The sequence below is a fragment of the Herpailurus yagouaroundi genome, unplaced genomic scaffold, assembly GCF_014898765.1.
Source record: "Herpailurus yagouaroundi ecotype Mexico unplaced genomic scaffold, PumYag 184, whole genome shotgun sequence".
Lineage (NCBI taxonomy): Eukaryota > Metazoa > Chordata > Mammalia > Carnivora > Felidae > Herpailurus > Herpailurus yagouaroundi.
This window is the reverse complement of record NW_024412415.1, coordinates 15,953,826-15,974,697: the sequence shown is the minus strand read 5'-3', so window position 1 is coordinate 15,974,697 and position 20,872 is coordinate 15,953,826. Positions and strand designations below refer to the sequence as shown.

At 38.4% G+C, this 20,872-nt stretch overlaps 1 protein-coding gene across 5 annotated transcripts in view; it reads left to right on the top strand.

Moving 5' to 3' along the window:
* Positions 1-20,872, top strand: part of ATP8B4 (ATPase phospholipid transporting 8B4 (putative)) — a 257,973-nt gene that overhangs the window by 191,985 nt on the left and 45,116 nt on the right. For 4 of the 5 annotated variants that reach the window (XM_040492661.1, XM_040492659.1, XM_040492660.1 and 1 more), the window contains exons 20-23: positions 175-280; positions 16,205-16,349; positions 19,191-19,374; positions 19,969-20,192. In XM_040492661.1, coding sequence (XP_040348595.1) covers positions 175-280; positions 16,205-16,349; positions 19,191-19,374; positions 19,969-20,192 — 659 coding nt within the window. The remainder of the gene's footprint in view (positions 1-174; positions 281-16,204; positions 16,350-19,190; positions 19,375-19,968; positions 20,193-20,872) is intronic. The other variant, XM_040492662.1, reaches the window with a different exon arrangement.

The following is a 20,872-nucleotide window of genomic DNA, read 5'->3' as shown; positions in this document are numbered from 1 at the left end:
TTAGCAAGTGGTGAATTTGGTCATGGAACCTGGGTGTTTGAATTTAGCTCTGGGTTTCTTGTGTTTTATTACTCATTGTGGTGTCTCTGACATTAAGGGCAATGCCGCAAAACTGTTATGGAAAAGTACTTATGTTATTAATTAATATTCTAACTGAACATTATTTTGTATTAGAAACTGCCATCAACATTGGCTATGCCTGCAACATGCTGACTGATGATATGAATGATGTGTTCATTATATCAGGGAACACGGCAGTGGAAGTCAGAGAAGAACTCAGGTAAGTGTTGAAGGAAGGAGGAAAGGAAGACAGGGAGTGAAGGAGGGGGAAAGGGAAGGTCAGATAGTTGAGAAAGTAGAAAGGTCTTTTATAGTTTCTGCGGCCTTAGTTCAGTATAGAGCTCTTTCTGCATGTTTCCTAAACTCCTATTCATTTTGATGACAAACTGAGATAAGTTTGACATCAGTAGTGAAATGTCATCTTCAGGCCTCCAACATTTTCCACATATTTTTAGAAAAGGATTTCAAATCACTTACTTTGGGTTGTCCTTTAGAAGTAGCTCTTATATGATGAGTGATCAGATTCAATGAGGGCATTTGTTAAAAATAGCAATTCACTAGCTTCTTCATTCTGGCTCCCAAATTAAGAACCTCCAGGGGATGGAGTATGGGGATTTGTATTTTCATAAGGACCTAGATGAAATTATGATTGGATAAATTTGGAAAACACCACTGTAGGAGATGGTATGTAAAGTTGGAATAGAGTCTTTCAGCATTAAAGAAAGTAGATATTTCGACATAGTTACTATTAAACCCAAATATATAATGCTTATGAGATATAGAATACTGTGAAATTTTTAGAAGAACATTTTAAAAGTCTGCATAATTATTTTCTAAGAACTTTAAAAAATGCTGTCCTATAACAATTTTTGCTTGTTAATGCTTGAAGTAGCATCTTTAAGTTCAGCCCATCCTGGGTCTGGCCAAGCAGACTTGAATTAGAGACAAACTGCTTATATCTTGCTGCATTCTAGAAGGGGATAACCTTCCCTCAACACAACAGTGGAGCACTATGGCTTCCTTAATGTGTCTCCATCGTTACACTTTTGTTCATGAACCTTGGGGAAAAAAAGGAAGTCTTTTTTTTTTTCTTTTTAATTCAAGTTAGTTAACATATAGTGTAGTATTGGTTTCCAGAGTAGAATTTAGTGATTTATCACTTACATATATAACACCCAATGCAGACATGTTCAGCACAAGTGTCCTACTTAAATCCCATCACCCATTTAGCCCATTCTCTGCACCCACCTCACCTTTAGCAACCCATGGTTTGTTCTCTATATTTAAGTCTCTTATGGTTTGCCCCCCTCTCTGTTTTTATCTGATTTTATTTTTCCTTCCCTTCCTCTATGTTCTTTTTTGTTTCCTAAATTCCATGAAATCATATGATATTGTCTTTCTCCAACTGACTTGTTTTGCTTAGCATAATGCACTCTAGTTCCATCCACATTGTTGCAAATGGCAAGATTTCATTATTTTAATCACCAGGTAATACTCCAGTGCGTGCGTGTGTGTGTGTGTGTGTGTGTGTGTGTGTGTGTGTGTGTGTGTGTGTATACCACATCTTCTTTACCCATTCATCAGTGAATGGACATTTTGGCTCATTCCATAGTTTGGCTATTGTTGATAATGCTGCTGTCAACATTGGGGTGCATGTGCCCCTTCAAATCAGCATTTTTGTATCCTTTGGATAAATACCTACTAGTGAAATTGCTGTAGGGTAGTTCTATCTCTATCTTTTTGAGGAACCTCCACACTGTTTTCAGAGTGGCTGCACCAGTTTGCATTCCACAAACAGTGCGAGAGGTTTCCTCTTTCCCCACAACCTTGCCAACATCTGTTATTTCCTGAGTTGTTAATTTTAGCCATTCTGACAGGTATGAGCTGGTATCTCAATGTGGTTTTGATTTGTATTTCCCTGATGATGAGTGACTTTGAACATCTTTTCATGTGCCTGTTAGCCATCTGGATGTCTTCTTTGGAGAAGTGTCTGTTCATGTCTTCTGCCCATTTCTTCCCTGGATGATTTGTTTTTTGGGTGTTGAGTTTGATAAGTTCTTTATAGATTTTGGATACTAACCCTTTCTCCAATATGTCATTTGCAAATATCTTCTCCAATTCTGTCAGTTGCCTTTTAGTTATATTGATTCCTTTACTGTGCAGAAACTTTTTATCTTGATGAGATCCCAAAAGTTCATGTTTGCTTTTATTTCCCTTGCCTTTGCAGACATGTCAAGTAAGAAGTTGTTGTGGCTGAGGTCAAAGAGGTTGTTGCCTGTGTTCTTGCCTAGGATTTTGATGGTTTCCTGTTTCACATATAGGTGTTTCATCCGTTTTGAATTTATTTTTGTGTATAGTGTAAGAAAGTGGTCCAGTTTCATTCTTCTGCATGTTGCTGTCCATTTCTCCCAGCACCATTTGCTAAAGAGACTGTCTTTTTTCCACTGGATATTCTTTCCTACTTTGTCGAAGATTAGTTGGCCATATATTTGTGGGTCCATTTCTGGGTTCTCTGTTTTATTCCATGGGTCTATGTGTCTGTTTTGTACCAATACCATATTGTCTTGATGGTTACAGCTTTGTAATACAGGCTAAAGTTCGAGATTGTGATGCCTCCTGCTTTGGTTTCCTTTTTCAACATTACTTTGGCTATTTGGGGTCTTTTGTGGTTCATACAAATTTTAGAATTTTGTGAAGAATGCTGGTACCATTTTGGTTGGGATTGCATTGAATGTGTGGATTGCTTTGGGTATTATTGATATTTTAATATTTGTTCTTCCAATCCATGAGTATGGAATGTTTTTCCATTTCTTTATGTCTTCAATTTCTTTCATAAGCTTTATATAGTTTTCAGTGAATGGATCTTTGACCTGTTGGATTAGGTTTATTCCTAGGTGTTTATGGTTCTTGGTACAATTGTAAATGGTATCTATTCCTTGATATCTCTTTCTGTTGCTTCATTATTGGTGTGTAGAAATGCAGTTGATTTATGTACATTGGTTTTATATCCTACAACTTTGCTGAATTCATGTATCAGTTGTAGTCATTTTTTTGGTGGAATCTTCCAGGTTTTCCATGTAGAGTATCATGTCAGATGCAAAGAATGAAAGTTTGACTTCTTCCTTGCCAATTTGGATGCCTTTTATTCTTTTTGTTGTCTGATTGCTGAGGCTAGGACTTCGAGTACTATGTTGAACAACAGTGGTGAGAATGGACATCCCTGTCACGTTCCTGAGCTCAGGGGGAAAGCTCTCAGTTTTTCCCCATTGAGGAGGATATTAGCTCTGGGCCTTTCATATATGGCTTTTATGATGTTAAGGTATGTTCCTTCTATCCTCACTTTCTTGAGGGTTTAAAAGAAAGGATGCTGTATTTTTGTCAAATGCTTTTTCTACATCTATTGACAGGATCATATGGTTCTTATCCTTTCTTCCATTAATGTATCATGTTGATTGATTTGCAAATATTGGACCAGCCCTACAGCCCAGGAATGAATCCCACTTGATCCTGGTGAATAATTCTTTTAATATACTGTTGAATTTGATTTGCTAGCATCTTGCTGAGACTTTTTGCATCCATGTTCATCAGGGATATTGGCCTGTAGTTCTTCTTTTTAGTTGGGCCTTTGTCTGGGTTTGGAATCAAGGTAATGCTGGCTTCATAGAATGAGTCTAGAAGCTTTCCTTCCATTTCTATTTTTTGAACAGCTTGAGAAGAATAGGTATTAACTCTGCTTTAAATGTCTGGTAGAATTTCCCTGGGAAGCCATTTGGCCCAGGACTCTTATTTTTTGGGAGATTTTTGTTAAGTGATTCAATTTCTTCACTGCTTATGGGTCTGTTCACACTTTCTGTTTCTTTCCATTTGAGTTTTGGTAGAGTGTGAGTGTCTAGGAATTTGTCAATTTCTTCCATGTTGTCCAGTTTGTTGGCATATAATTTTTCATAGTATCCTCTAATAATTGTATTTCTGTGGTATTGTTTGTGATCTTTCCTCTTTCATTCATTATTTCATCTATTTGGGTCCTCTCTCTTTTCTTTTTGAGAAGTCTTGTTAGAGGTTTGTCAATTTTGTTTATTCTTTCAAAAAACCAGCTCTTAGATTCATTGATCTGTTCTACTGTTTCTTTGGAGTCTATATTGTTTATTTCTTCTCTGGTCTTTATTATTTCTCTTCTGCTGCTGGCCTTGGGTTTTCTTTGCTGCTGCCTTTCTAGTTCCTTTAGGTGTGAGGTTAGTTTCTGTATTTGGGAAACTTTCTTGCTTCTTGAGTTAGGCCTGAATTGCAATGTATTTTCCTCTTAGGACTTCCTTCACTGCATCCCAAAGTTTGGACTTGTCATGGTTTCATTTTCATTTGCTTCCATATATTTTTCAATTTATTTTTTGATTTCCTGGTTGAACCATTCATTATTTAGTATGATGTTCTTTAACCTCCGTGTATTTGGGGGCTTTCCATTTTTTTTCTTGTGGTTAATTTCAATTTTCATAGCATTGAGACCTGAAAACATGCATGATATGATCTCAACCCTTTTATATTTGTTGAGAGATGTTTTGTGACCCAGTATGTGATCTATTTTGGAGAATGGTCCATGAGAAGAATGTGTGTTCTGCTGCTTTTGGACGAAAAGTTCTGAATGTATCTGATAAGTCCATCTGGTCCAATTTATCATTCAGAGTCATGGTTTCCTTATTAATTTTCTGCCTATATGATCTGTCCATTGTTGTAAGTGGAGTATTAAAGTCCCCTACTATCATGGTATTATTATCTATACATTTATTTATGTTTGTGATTGATTTGTATATTTGGGTTCTTTCACATTGGGGGCATAAACATTTGCAATTGTTAGATCTTCTTGATGGATAGACCCCTTAATTATGATATAATGGCCTTCTTCATCTCTTGTTACAGTTTGTAACTACAAAGTCCAGTTTGTAAAATCCAGTTTGTCTGATATAAGTATGACTACTCTGACTTTCTTTTGCTGTCTGCAAGCATGATAGATTGTTTTCCATTCCTTTACTTTCAAACTGCAAGGTGATCTCAGGTCTAAAATGAGTTTCTTGTAGGCAGCATATAGATGGATCATGTTTTTTTGTCCATTCTGATACCCTGTGTCTTTTGATTGGGGCATTTAATCCATTTACATACAGAGTGACTATTGAAAGATATGGATTTGGGGCACCTGGGTGTCTCATTCGGTTAAGTGTCTGACTTCATTCAGCTCAGGTCATGATCTCATGGTTTGTGAGTTTGAGCCCCGCGTTGGGCTCTGTGCTGACAGCTCAGAGCCTGGAGCCTGCTTCAGATTCTGTGTCTCCCTCTTTCTCTCTCTGCCCCTGCTCATGCTCTATCTCTCTCTGTCTCAAAAATAAATAATAAAAACATTAAAAATTTTTAAAAAAGAAAGATATGGATTTAGGGTCATTGTGTTACTGTATGTGTTGTGCTTGTGGTGATGTCTCTGGTCTTTTGTAGTCTTTACTGCTTTCCACTCAGAGTCCCCCTTAGCATCTCCTACAGGGCTGGTTTAGTGGTCATGAACTCCTTTAGTTTTTGTTTGTCTGGTAAATCCTTTATCTCTCCTTCTATTCTGAATGACAGCCTTGCTGGATAAAAGATTCTTGGTTGCATATTTTTCTTATTCAGTACATTGAATATTTCCTGCCACTCCCTTCTGGCCTGCCAACTCTCAGTGGACAGGTCTGGTACTACTTTTATGTGTCTCTTGTAGGTTAAGGCCCATTTGTCCCTAGCTGCTTTCAGAAATATCTTCGTATTCTGCAAGTTTCACTATGATATGTCATGGTATTGACTTGTTTTTGTTTTGAAGGGAGTTCTCTGTGCCTCTTGGACTTGGATGCCTATTTCCTTCCCCAGATTCGGAAAGTTCTCACCTGTAATTTGTTCAAATAAACCTTCTGCCCCTTTCTGTCTCTTCTGGAGCTCCTATAATATGGATATTATTATGTTTCATTGAATCACTTAGGTCTCTAATTCTCCCCTCATGGTCTAGTAATTTCTTTTCCCTCTTTTTTTTCAGCGTCATCATTTCCCATAATTTTATCTTCTATTTCACCTATTCTCCCCTGTGTTTCTCCTGTCCTCACTGTCACTGCATCTAGTTTATTTTACATGTCATTTACAACATTTCTTAATTCATCATGACTGTTTCTTAGGTCTTTGATCTCTGCAGCAATAGATTCTCTGCTGTATTCTATGCTTGTTTCAGACCCAACTATTAGTCTTATGACTGTTATTTTAAATTCTTCTTCAGATATATTGTTGGTATCTATTTTGAACAATTCTCTGGCTGTCATTTCTTCCTGGAATTTCTTTTGGGGAGAATTCTTCTGTATCATCATTTTGACTAGGCTTCTGTCTTTAATATGTTTTTTTTTATTTTAAAATTTTTTTTTTTCAACGTTTATTTATTTTTGGGACAGAGAGAGACAGAGCATGAACGGGGGAGGGGCAGAGAGAGAGGGAGCCACAGAATCGGAAACAGGCTCCAGGCTCTGAGCCATCAGCCCAGAGCCTGACGCGGGGCTCGAACTCCCAGACCGCGAGATCGTGACCTGGCTGAAGTCGGACGCTTAACCGACTGCGCCACCCAGGCGCCCCATGTCTTTAATATGTTTTAATGGCTTGTTATGTGTCCTACACCTGTATTAAAAAGTGGTCATATGCTGTCCATGGCCTGGCACTTCAGGGAGTGTTTTTGGAGAGTGTTGCATGTGCTTCATTGTTATGTGTTTGGCTGCTGTATCCCACTGGTCAGTCTTCTACAAAGCTCCTCCTAATTCATTGTTTAGCCCTTCCATCAGGTGTGCTTTGATTTGTTCATTGACATAACCCTGGAAAAAAAGAAAGGGCCGGGAATCTGATCCCATACAAAGAGAAAAATGAAAGGGTGTGGGAGGGGGGGGAAGCAGAGAATCAAAGAAATTATAAGGCTTAATCCAAAGAGAGAGAAAGAAAAATAAAGGAGATCTAGAAAAGGTGTAAAAATAGTAGAGTAAAAATACCTGATTAAACCGACAAAACAAAGAAAGAAAAAAAGTATATATATAATAAGAAATGACTAAAAATCATATCAGAAAGGATGAGCCTGTTTCCAAAGGAAAAAGAAGAAGATGGTAGAAAGAATAAGAAGAGAAAAGAGAAGAAAAGAAATGAAAAGAGAGGGGGGAAAAAAAAAAGAAACAGACTAACATTCAAAACAGCAGGACAGTTGTCTGTTGGTGCCTGGGACCGATGGCTGTACTGGTCTGGAGGAGAGGCCTTCTGGTTGGCACAGTGTCAGTCTTCCTCTAGTAGATGAGCAATTGCCAGGCACAGAGGGTTGGTGTTTGGTGTGAACAGGTCCCGCCTCCATTAGGGGCCTGTTGTCCTATTCTCTGAAACCCTACTGTGTTAGTGATGGGGAGAAAAATTGGCGACATCCCAATCTCTCCTCCCCAGACAGGTGTCTGAAACCATGTTGTTCAGGCTGTCCTCCCAGAGCAGTGTGGGCGGCTGGCTTGTCCTGCTCTACAGTTTCCTGTGTCTCCTAGGCACTCAGCTGGGATTTAAAACCCGATATCTTAGGGGATCCTGAGCCATGCAGACCTGGTTCTGGGGTAGTGCCACTCCGCCTTGCCAATATGGCTGGTGCCTGTACTGTCTTTGTACTTTGGGGATCAATATACCCTCTTCCCACAGTACTTAAGGGAGGAGACGGTTCTCTCCCAGGGCACCCCTGAGATCACTACCACACCCTGGGGCTGGCTCCCCTCCCCTCAGGCTCACACACATAGTGGTGGCTTTGGTTGGGAAAAAGTCACACACTTTTGAAAACTGTGATCTTTAGCTTCTAAAGCTGTTTGCAAAGGAGAAACTGGCTCTGTCTGTATTCCTTCTTCCCCAGTCTGTGGTCTAGAGGGGTTTTTCTCTTGTCCTAACACAATATTGCATCCACAGCTTCTCTTTCTCTCCCTTTTGTCTCTCCATAGAAGGGGATCCCTCCCCTCTGTGCCCAGGCTGTTTTATCTCCCTTAATTTGCCGACATGCACCTCTGTCCTGCCAAGCTGTTTCCCTCCACCTGTGGAGATTTTTCTGTCACTCCACAGATAGATTTCCTGGGTGTTCAAAGTATTCTAACCTCAACATCACTGTCTTTGAGGGATGAGGGAGATCCCGGTCCCCCTAATTCTCTGCCGCCTTAATTCCTCCCATGTTCTAGTTTTCAGTGTACAAATTTTTACCTCTTTGGTTAGGTTTATTGCTAAGTGCCTTACGGTTCTTGGTGCAATTGTAGATGGGATCAATTCCTTGATTTCTCTTTTTGATGCTTCATTATTGGTGTATAGAAATGCAACAGATTTGTGTACGTTGATTTTATATCCTACAGCTTTGCTGAATTCATGTATCAACTCTAGCCATTTTTTGGTGAAGTCTTTCAGGTTTTCCATGTAGACTATCATGTTATCTGTGAAGAGTGAAAGTTTGACTTATTCCTTGCCAATTTGGGTGCCTTTCATTTCTTTTTTGTTGTCTGATTGCTGAGGCTAGGACTTCCAGTATTCTGTTGAACAACAGTGGTAAGAGTGGACATCCCTGTAATGTTCCTAACCTTAGCGGAAAAGCTCTCACTTTTTCCCTATTGAGGATGATATTAACTGTAGGTCTTTCATATGCGGCTTTTATGATGTTGAAATATGTTCCTCCTCTCCCTACTTTGAAAAGAAAGGAAGTCTTAACTGTTAGCACCACCAATTGCTACTTGCAGATTAAATTTTCTGACTTCTATACTGTTTTACCCATGTTAGGAAACTGCTGTACATGCTGGTAGAAGCTATGACTGAAGACTGCATGTCTTTGCCAAATAAATTGGTAAATCTAATTATTATGGACATAATGTTATTATTGGTATTTTTATATAACTTTAATGATAGGTTCTATGGAGTTTTTGGGGGGAAATATTAATAATTTGTTTAATAATTAATAACTAAGTTTTTTATTTTAAGAAAATCTTTCTCTTTAAATGACCTTTTGTTTGGGGACTTTAACTTTTGCTGAAGGAAGATGGATATGAGCAGATCTAGATTCTGATGAGCCTAGTGCTAAATGCTTTAAGAAAGTGCCTGAGGCACTATTATAAGCTGGATACATGTATTACATTTCATTCCCAAAGCAACCCAGTGGTAGGCATTATAATTATCCTTACTTTACAGATCAGGAAGTTGAAGCATAGATAAGCCCATACATGCCTGAAGTTTCACATGTGGCCAGTGGTTCAGCTGGTATTTCAATCTAGCGTGGTCCCAGATCCTGTGCACTGAATCACTTGCCATGTGTCTCCCTAAACTTTTACCTTGGGTGTGTTCTTACTCCCTTTAAATGACTGATATAAAATATGTAGCTGTTGAGGCATCTTACTGCTTAATTTAAGGTCATACACCAGTGTGAATAAATTCCAGAGAGTGACAGCAGGTGTAAGAGGAAGGATATGGGCTTTGTGTTAGAGGGACCCAAGTTTGAATCTCAGATTTGTACTCAACTGGCAGACTGATTGATTTTCAGGATGCTGTTCAACCTCTCTTTGATTGGTTTCCTCATTTGTAAATGGTAAAATATGCAAATATCTACTCTGTAGATTATTTTATTTGGGAGATTCAAAGAGATAAGAATGTAAAGATTTATGGCCATTCAGTGAACATGCTTCTTGCCTTCCCCCCCCCCCCCAACTTGGTCCCTTCCCTTTTTTCTCTTTTCTTTAGCTGTTGTTCTGCAACAGGGACTCCCTTTATTAACATTTCCCCAATAGACTCTGTGGAGTCTCTATTAAAATTATGTAAAAAATTCTATCAGTATTTGTCCATGTTAAATAGAATAACACAAAATTAAAAAAAAAAAAAGTGGTGAGTCTAGGTGCACTTGAGTGCCTCAGTCGGTTAAGCAACCAACCTCGGCTCAGGTCATGATCTCGTGGTTTGTGAGTTTGAGCCCCGCATCAGGCTCTCTGCTGTAGCACAGAGCCTGCTTCAGATCCTCTGTCTCCCACTCTCTCTGCCCCTCCCCAGATCTCTCTCTCTCTCTCTCCTAAAAATAACTAAACATTAAAAAAAAAAAAAACTTACAGGTGGAGAGTCCATACATTCTTATCATAGAGCAATCTGTATTTTTTATTAACCTTCTTAATATATTGAAGACCACACACTGATCCCTTACAACCTTTATGGATGTCCTTCTTTGATTGGTTACATTGGATAAAGATATTGCAGGTTGATGGAACAGCACACACAAAGGCATAGAAACATGAAAGAAATTATGTTCTATTCTAGAGAAAATATTCCAAGTTGTAGCTAGAGAGTATGATAGAACTTAGAGGTGGGGACCATTTTTTCAGAGACAGATTGATGATAGATTGACAAGTGAAAGTGGCTATCCTTTATCCTGAAGTTATTGGGTGAATGTGGGTGGCTTCTAAGCAGATGAGTGACAAGCCCAATTCCATGTTTTAGAAATAACATTCTAGTGACTGGATAGATGGAGTATGTTTGATGGGAAAATGAATGTTATGGGGAGATGCATCGGGAGGTTGTTGGAACACCCAAGTTTAGAGATGATGAGGGTTGAACTTAAGGCAGTGAGGCTGTTAACAGTAGATGAGGAAAGCGTGGAATCAAACTGACAGCTCTTTTGGAGGTAGAATGGTTAGGACTCAATTTCTAGCTTGTCTGACTTTCTTGGCCCAGAATACACTCAACTGTGCAAGAACAGAAACTCTTTAAATTTTATAAAACTGACCTTTAACTCCTTTTCTGCCTGGTGACAGAATTAAACTAGGTACTTTTGGGTAAGGTCTAAGATGCACAGTTGCCTTACCTGTTACTGATCCTCAGCATCTACCCTACTGGCATCTAGCACTTCCCACTTCTGTGTCTCTGTCTGATCTCCAGACTCTCTGGGTTGCTGGCTGTCCCTCTTGGCTGACTTCCGCATGCTTCTGGGGAAACAGGGCAAGTGTGGCTGCTCTTCATCTCTGTATCCAAGAAGACTTGTGCTTTCACATGGCTACCTCTGTTCCTGAAATCCCTTTACTCTTGTATCTTCTTTGTTACCATACTTTAGCAGCAACTATTCCATACTCAGTTTCCCAAAAACTCATCAGAGGATTCCATTACCCACACACTCCTCCATCCACTACCAATCCAGGTTATGAGTTTTCTTTCTTTTAGTGACTCTCACCAGCATCTAAGCTCCTCTTCATAGTCTATTTCCTCTAGGCTTGGATGGGCTTTCTACTCTATTGTTTATGGCAACATTTTATGCCCTGATTCCTTTAAGGATTAGTCTTAAGATACATGGAGAACTTTTTTTCTTCCCTCTCAAAACCCCATAGTGAAATTCAAGATCAATGCTGCTATCAGTTTCAAGAGTCTGTTTTGGTACCTAAAAAGCAAGGTCATGACTCTTTTTTGTTCCCTCTGTATTTGACTGAGATCTCCTGAGGCAAGATATGTTTCTGAGTAAATAGCATCATCTATGGTAGTGGTGGTGATTACAGAAGGGGTAGGGAACCAAAGTTAATATCTCAAGATTTTATCAAACTACCTATGGCTGACTAAGTAGATGGGATAACTGTCATTATATGGAAGGAATGTGCAGAAATATTAATTCTCATAAACTGTTGTTGGGAGTGTACGTTGGTAGAAACTTACCAGAGGGCAAACTCGCAACATATTTCAAAATTACATGTATATACACTTTTCATCCAATGATCACTACTTCTAGGAATTGTCCTTAAACAAGTGTAAAAATGTTTGAACATGTATATAAAGAAATATTGGTTGCTTTACCAATTATAATAGAAAATTAGAAAATGCTCAAATACCCAGCCACAAGGGATTTTGTTAATTACTATGACATATTTAAGCAATGGAATACTATGCAGTTAACAAAAGTGATTATGTGTCTACTGACATTGAAAAATGTCCATAATAAACTTAAGTGAAAAATGAGATAACAAAGTATCATATATATGATTCCTTTTTTCCAAAGAATGTATTTGTATATATGTATGTGAGTTCAGTGAGAGTTGATGTAAAAACAACCCAAAAAGGTATGTCAAAAGAACAGGATCTAAATGATAGTAGCTATTAGAAGGAAATGAACTAAGTGATTATATTTAAACCTATTAAATGTGTTGAGATTATTTCATAAACATGGATATATAATTTTTATGCATATCATGCATGTAGCTTGTTTCAAATTTAGTGTTATGAAACTGTCTTAGACACTTTGGCTCCTGTGTTAATTTTGCCACCATAACTGTTTTCCTATTAAAAGTATGCCCAGGGGCGCCTGGGTGGCGCAGTCGGTTAAGCGTCCGACTTCAGCCAGGTCACGATCTCGCGGTCCGGGAGTTCGAGTCCCGCGTCAGGCTCTGGGCTGATGGCTCAGAGCCTGGAGCCTGTTTCCCATTCTGTGTCTCCCTCTCTCTCTGCCCCTCCCCCGTTCATGCTCTGTCTCTCTCTGTCCCAAAAAAAAAAAAAAAAAAAAAAAAAAGTATGCCCAGAAATCTACAATTAAATGCTGCTATGGCTCCTCAGAAGATTACTGCATTGATTATATTTTGCCAATACATAGATATGTCTTCTGCCCAAAGGAAGACAGACTAAGAATGTAATTTTGCTTGGGCTGACAGGCCAACTCACTCCATGTTTCATTTTTGTTGTATTGATCACGTCTTGTTGGAAAAATTCATGTCCTATAACTAATTAAACCATGACATGTCTCCACTGCTTCTGAGGAATACCCCAGTGATGTATCTAGGAACTGACATTTCTTTAATCAGCAAAATATGCGTTACACTTTTTTGGGCACTACCTGGTAGAAAGTTATCTGTATGAGTGAGCAGAGTTCTCAAATGCAAATGGCTCCAAAACCAGACAGATAATATTAGTTGCGTGATCTGGGCTGTATATAAGACATTAGGGAGTGATGGAGCCTTGGGTGAAAGTGAAGTCAGGTTGTCCATAAACTCATACAGAATTTTAGAAACACTGTGCAAGCCAAACAAAATGCATTTTGTTCCTCATTTCAAGCTTCTAGTCACCCAGGCAAAATATTTTCGTAGGTTAAGTTTCTATCATAAATTTTAGAGTACTAACAGATCTTGGTGATGTTCTAGTACACACTGGTGCAGTTGCCCCTGTTTTCATAGCTGGTGACAACCAGTCTGATTGGCTGTCCCGTTCCCCTAATTGCTAACAAATATGGGTTTAGGGGTTGAGTGTCTTGGAGATCACATGGGTAGTAAGGGATGGAACTGGGGCTTGAAATCAAAATTTCATGTACTTCCTCCCTTTGTCTACTCTTGGCAGCATGGTCCCATCTCTTAACTGCTCCTCTGGCACTGTTTTTGTCCTATCCTAGAGGAAGCCTGTGGCCTACTCTGTATGTAAATCAGCTTAGTGTGGGAGACTGAGAACTGAGAGCTAGGAATTTGAAGACTTAGGTTCTTGACTGGGTCTGTAACTGACTTGTCAAGTAGTTGGAGGTCAGATCACCCAACTGTGGGCACATGAGATGTCAGAGGGTGACCCTGGGCCTGAACCCAGCTCTCCAGGCTCCAAGATCAGTGCTCTTCTATCAAAGTCAGGGTTGTCTTCTTTTAAACATGGTGCCATGTTTCCTTAACAGGTCCAGGTAATGTTTGAAAACAGAGTGCCTTACAAGCACTAACAAATGATCCTTTTCCCTACCATCTCTTTTTATAGAGTGCAGAGTGCATGGAAGCCAACATGGGCCTAACTGTGCTCTGCTATGTTTACGGTGGCACAGGGCTGTGAATGCCACATTTGCCTCAGCCATTAATGCGTGTCTTCATGCCAGGATTATAATAGACTGCCCTTCCTTACAAAGCTTGTGGAAAAACAGGCACTCTTTTGTTTTAGCATTTGTTATTTGTGCTCTGTGGTTAAACATTGTGTGTTATGCCCACAAAAACCTATAGTTCCTGTTCAAGGAAAGGAGTCATGAGTAGTTTTCCCCCTCCTCCTAATTTTTTTTTTTTTTTGAGAACCGGTTGGTATTTTAAGAGCTAGGTTCCGGGAAGAAAAAGAAATGATAGCTATAGAGCATGGGCAAAAGTCTGAAAATGCGTGAGCCCAGTCTGGTGAGGAGGGTTGTTGGCCCATGTGGAGGGAACACAGTGGGAATTTAAACTGAACTGAAAAAACTGTCCCTTTTCTGCCTGGAGATGTTAAGACAGTTTAGGGGGGGAAAATCCTAAGTAAATAGAATTTCAGCCAATACGTTCATGAACTTCACCCTTCTTTGGAATGTTTTTATTCTCCGGGGGGGAAACAGAGATTGAGTCATTTATACAGCGAGTGAGAACTTTACTAAAAAGGAAACCTCAGGAGATGTTTGCCCTTTGGTGCTTTCTTAAGACCCAATTTATGAGCTCTGCAACATTGTCAGAAAAATGCTCGCTTCTGAGCTTGTTTTTCTAGCTTTCCTTCATTATATGGGACAGTAAATTTTCATGACTGTTTAGGAGGATTCCCTGACATGGTTATCTGATGTAAAGTCTGATTTTCCCACTTAACAACATTGTTTTTTCATGTCTGTTCTCCACCCCACCCCCTCACCTTAACTCTCTAAATTTCACACATAGCACTATTACTTTATAAATCTTTTTCTTTGATTCTACAGACTGATTGCTAAATGCATGGTATCATTCTTGGATCCAGAGACATGTAATCTCTGGGTTCCTTGGGTTCCTAAATGCAGGCTGTGATTTTGGTGTTGGACAGCAGAAGGAGATGTTGAGCCAGAAGATAAGGGTGTTTTTGTATGTGTTGTGTTGTGTGTGTGTGTTTTTTTTTTTAACTTCGCATATAAACAATTAGTGTTGAATTTTCAAATAATTAGAAAGCTAAGGGCTAAAACAGTTGTTTTTGTGTAGTCAACGTTGCCTTCTTTTTACAACATAAAGATATTTTAATAAATGTTTTCTACCTACAATGAGCCTTTGGGGAACCATTTCATTGTGCTGTAAGCCAAAACATCCATTTTTTTGCCTCTCACTCCCCATTTTCTCCAGGGGCCTCATTTTGTATATACAAGTGGTGGCCCAGTGTATTCATGGCTGGCTTTGGAACTCATCTTGAGGGAGCATCTGCCACGTGGCTCTCTGGTTATGGTTGAAAGTTCTGGAGTCATGTCAGCTTGCCCTATGTTACTTCAAAACCTGTCATCCAAATATCCTTGGAGAGGAAATTTCCCTTCCATTAAAGGCATTATCTGTCCGTTTTGAAGAGAAGAGTAAAATGCATCTTCTAAGTATGTTAAGTGACCATACAATCTTTTTCTTAAATAGCAGAGATGGATGAGTGTGAGCAGGATTAATCTACTGCTAATTAGATCTAGGGCACTGGGGTGAGTTTCCATTTAGAACAACCCTCTATCCTTGGTGTCTATATTTTCTTTCTCAGAGATTTATTCTATTGTTTGAATCAATGAATCAATTCATTGAAACAATCAATTCATTGTTGAATCAATGAATCAATTTTCACTTAAAACAGTCCATTATATTCTAATAACATTTAGTTTCATTGTCACATTTTTTAAAAAAAATGTGCTTCTTGAAAGACTTGTTTTAAGCCAGATTATATGACAATTTTCTGCAAATTAATGAATTTATTTTATATATTAATGCCCTAGAATTGCTATAAGATCTCTGCAGGAGATCTTTAGTCTTTCCCTTTTTATTATTTAACAATATTTCATGCCAGACCAGTGGTTTTTAAGTCTTTGAAGCACAGACAACCTTATATACCAAATGTATCCAGATTATCTAGTTGAAGCACAGCTCAAGATGGTAATTTGGATTTTAGGTAATTTTAAATGTTCAAAATGATTCTGTTTTCATTATGTTTACACTCCTACTTCCTGGAATTTGCGAATTTGCAAATTTGCGATGGCCTTCCAATCACAAAGAACTATCCAACTTGCTTCCTGTAATGGAATCTTATGCCATAGTCTATCTGACTGGTGATGAGCTGAATTTACCTGCAGGCCAGTCTCTTGTCAGAGTAATAGGTATGCTCCGTATACTTGTTATGATTTGTTTCCCCCTTCTCCTTCAAGAAAAGCAAAGGAAAATTTGTTTGAACAAAACAGAAGTTTTTCCAACGGCCATGTAGTTTTTGAAAAACAGCAGCTGGAGTTGGACTCAGTTGTAGAAGAAACCATAACAGGAGATTATGCCTTAATCATCAATGGCCACAGTTTGGTGAGTTTGCTTAAGGCTCTTGTTCTTTCTTTTCCTTTATTCCAATAATTGTCTCTTTTGTGCTGTCGTGATGAGATCTCCTTTTGTGTTTTCCAAACAAATGACACTACTAGAAACGAGGGTATACACGATGATTTCCTGTTTGCAAGGGGAAAGGAAGTTTCTGATACATATTTCATACATTATTGCTTGAACCACCGCAGTGAAAGGGAGGTTCCAAAGAAATACTGTATTCACAGAATATCCATCTTATGTGAGTGACTGTAAACCATTAGCAGTATTGTTTAAGTGCTTTTCTAAGGAGAGTGTCACAGCTCACTGTTATTTAATTAAAATAACGCAACTGTTGGATGTATTGCAATTACTGTTTTGCTGATGTTTGTGATTTGGCAGAGCACAACCTGATCTTCATATAATTACCACACCAAATTACTGCCATTAAGATACCTCTGGTGGTTTTTCTAAATAGCAGTATTTTACAGCAATGCCAAACAATTTGCTTTGATTAGGAAATCTGGTTCTTGTCGTAATAGAATAAACTTGCATTGTGCTTTTAATGTAGTTCAGGTTCCAAATCATGAACAAATATCAAAACACTCCTCTGAGTTTCTAATTTAGAAGACAAAAGCTCTGATTGCACTCCAGTGAAATTATCATTTATATGCCCAAAGAGCTAATCTCACATCTTTCCCCAGCTTTGATGATCATTTTTCACTTTCGGAGTTTGGAAAATAAATGTATCTTCTTGTAGACAGTTTCTTAGAGGACAAAAGAAGTTGGATATGGCTATATTTTATTTTCCCCCTTGTGATCAGCTGTCTGTTAGCTTTTAGTGCTTAGAGCATTATCCAGCTGGATTCCAGACGTAATGATGTGTTGCCTTCTACACCATGGAAAGTTACAGAGCTCAGCTGCAGGCCAAGCTCAGTTGAAAGTTTGTCCAGATGACACGAACTTCTCCCTTGCACAAATGAGCAGCAACTGAAAATTATAAGCCTGTCAACTGGGGCTTGGAGCTGGTGGCCTCCAGGCTGAACTTCCCAGGGACTACACTATGGAAAGGTCCCTAACGAGTGGTGCTTTGACTTTCCCTCAGGCTCAAAGAAGCCAGTGTGTGGTGGGTTAGACTACCCAGGTGATAAAATATACTGTTCTTCCTTTGTCTCTAAATTTGTTGAAAGGAAGAGCTAAGATAGATGCTCTTCAAGAACCGTTTCAGCTTCAAAGCCTGAAGCTTATGAAACCATGAAATGTCATTTTTCATTTAAGGAGAATTGACCACATTTCTGCTGGTATGGTCAGAAGCTTTTTTCTTTTTCTTTCTTTCTTTCTTTCTTTCTTTCTTTCTTTCTTTCTTTCTTTCTTTCTTTTTTTTTTTTTTAAGTAAATCATGATTCCAGTTTGCTTAAATCTTGATGCTTTGTGGAATGTAATTGGGTTCTTCCTTCTCAGAGTCTGACTCTAGGTTTTCACTTCTTGATAATAAAGAAGAAAAAGAAAGAGAAAAGGAGACCATTCTGGGCAAGAAAACCAGTTACATGCTTTCTCTTTCAGAAAGAGAAAGCTAACTCACAGATTCCCTTAGGAATCATAGGCCTTGACGTAAGAATTTTCTACATCAGAGTCATGTTTTATATTTATTCACCCATCCTTTCATTGATATCATGAGCATTTATTAAGCATGCTCAAGTCAAGATGCTAGAGCTTGAGGATAAGGATGTGAATAGAACTCGGTTCTTGTTTTAGGGATTGCCATCTAGCAGGAGAGCTAATCTACAGTGGTATGACAAATACTATATAGAGAAATGAACACAAAGCTTTGAGAGCATAGAGACAGACACATTTAGTTCCTTGTATGAAAGTCAGGGAAGAGTACATGGAGGAAGTGATGCTTTCAGGCACAGGAGCGACAAGTACCAAGGCACAGAGGCAAGAAAGACCCTGTCATGTTACGGAAACAAGCACTTTGGCATGATGGGAGTACAGAGTAAACTTAAAGATGGTGGTAGAAGCCAGAACTCAAAAGAAACATAGAGGCCAGATTGTGACAGGCTGTGAATATCTTGCTAGAGATTCATTCAGAGATACTGATGACTCAAAGTTGAGGTGGATTCCTGTTTCCTCTCAATGTGTTTACTAAATAACGTACAATGAGATGTTTTCTAGAAAACAAATCACACAGTTAACTGCAAAGGATTATACTCTCCTTTCCAGTCATTTCTTGGCATACAGAAAGGCTGTGGTTATTTGGAGAAGAGCAAGGCTGGAGTTGGTTGGGAACCCTGCCTGAGACACAGGTTGCATGCCACCCTTTTGCACAGGCTTCTCTTGGTTTCAATCACTTTGTTTTTCAAGGACTAATCTCCAGGTCATCTGCTTTTCATTTGCCCAACCATTAATAACCACAACAACAAACACTAAATATACAAAACAACAATGCAAAGGAAACAAAACTTCCATCACTTAGAACAAAGAAGTCATCATCGTTACGTAGTTCTTTCTAAACCTGGTGAGATGGTGGGTAGGCTCAGTCTTTTGCTTTTCTCTCTTTTAGTGGATTCTGGAGATTTTCTGGCATTTGATTATATCTCACCAATGTAGCGTGATAATGTGTTAAGGAGGACACACAAGGGCATTGTGTCTTTTTTTTTTCATTCTAAAATTCCTTGGCACTTAGTAGGAGTTTTGTACTCATCTTTAGTTAGTTGTTCATGTGATTCTGGGTCAACAATGACTTGTTGAAACTTAAACTGTTTAGAAAATATATCAGTTGAGAAACAAGACATCTCTCATTAATTATTTCTTGTTCTAATCTGGATTTTTTTTTTTTTAATAACATAGGCCCATGCCCTAGAAAGTGGTATCAAGGGTGATCTCCTAGAACTTGCCTGCATGTGTAAGACTGTGGTTTGCTGCCGAGTCACCCCACTCCAGAAAGCCCAAGTAGTAGAGCTGGTGAAGAAGTACAGAAATGCTGTCACTTTGGCCATAGGTGATGGAGCCAATGATGTCAGCATGATCAAAAGTAAGGGTATTATTCAGTATGGTCTGCTGTATAGTGGGAGTCCTTGGGCTCAGCATTTGGCAAGATGTAATGGAGGTTGCACTGTAATTTAATTTTCCCACTAGTTCTAAAATGAATACTTTATGGATCCAATGTATTCAGCATTACTAGCGTTCATTAAAAACAACAACAACAACTTTGTCTTTAATTAAAAGAAAAAGGCTAAAACAGGATATTAATCACCTTATATTGTGTGTTTTTACACTAGAAAAGGATATTGATTTAGGCTAGAAAAAGATATTGATCACCTTATATTGTATAATAACTAGCTATGGTGTAAGGAATGAACACTGGATCCACAGTCCCAACACTTGGGTTTAATCCCAGTTTAGCCACTTACAAACTGTAAAACTTCGTGCAAATGACTGAACTTTTTGTGCCACTTTCCTGTTTTGCAACATTAAGATAAATACCTAACTAATGAGTGTTCCATGAGATAATATAGGTGAAAAAAATATAAGTGCTATATCTGTAAGATTTTTGTAGGTAAAGAATGACATAAAAGAGATTGTATCTTTGTTCAGGGAATGAAAATGTTCCTCTTTTCCTTTGTAGGTGCTCACATTGGTGTTGGCATCAGCGGTCAGGAAGGAATGCAGGCAGTCTTAGCCAGTGACTATTCATTCGCACAATTTAGATACCTCCAAAGGCTTCTCCTTGTTCATGGAAGGTGGTCCTATTTCCGAATGTGCAAATTCTTATGCTATTTTTTCTATAAGAATTTTGCATTCACACTTGTGCATTTCTGGTTTGGTTTCTTCTGCGGCTTCTCAGCCCAGGTTGGTAAAAAAAAAAAAGCACTTTTCTTTCTTTTATTAGATCCCCCTGAATTGCAAATGACTGTTCTTCATGGCTCTTTATTGATAGGGAGCATTTTTGTATATGTCTAATACAAATCACAATATGACAAATAGGTAATTTATAGTTGACTTGAGGTTTAAACACAAAACAATATACATTTATCTGGAATTTTATTTATTTGTTATATATATGTGTATGTAACCAATGAGTACTCCTTCTTGAGCATTTTAATTTTTATTGAAATATTTTGGTATGATCGCTCATAAACTTGATGTGGAGCTTTAATTCAGAACAGAAGACTAAGAAACACTAACAAGAAATGTTGATGTATCTCTTTTGGGAAGATGGTCACTCACCCAACACATTGACTGTATGTGGGCTGAGAGCAAATAAGTTTTATATTAGGGAGAAATAATTGATACCTTGACATCAAGGCTGTTTGACAGCACTTCATCAGATAAAAATTGATAAAATAGATACTGTTTGTAACAAAGAAGAAAAATTAGCAATTCATAAATTAGGAATTAGGATTCTATTTTTCTATCTATTCATATCCATTTTATATTTTTATTATTTTTTAATGGTTATTTATGTATTTTGAGAGAGACAAAGAGAGAACACAAGCAAGGGAGGGGCCAAGATAGGGAGAGAGAATCCT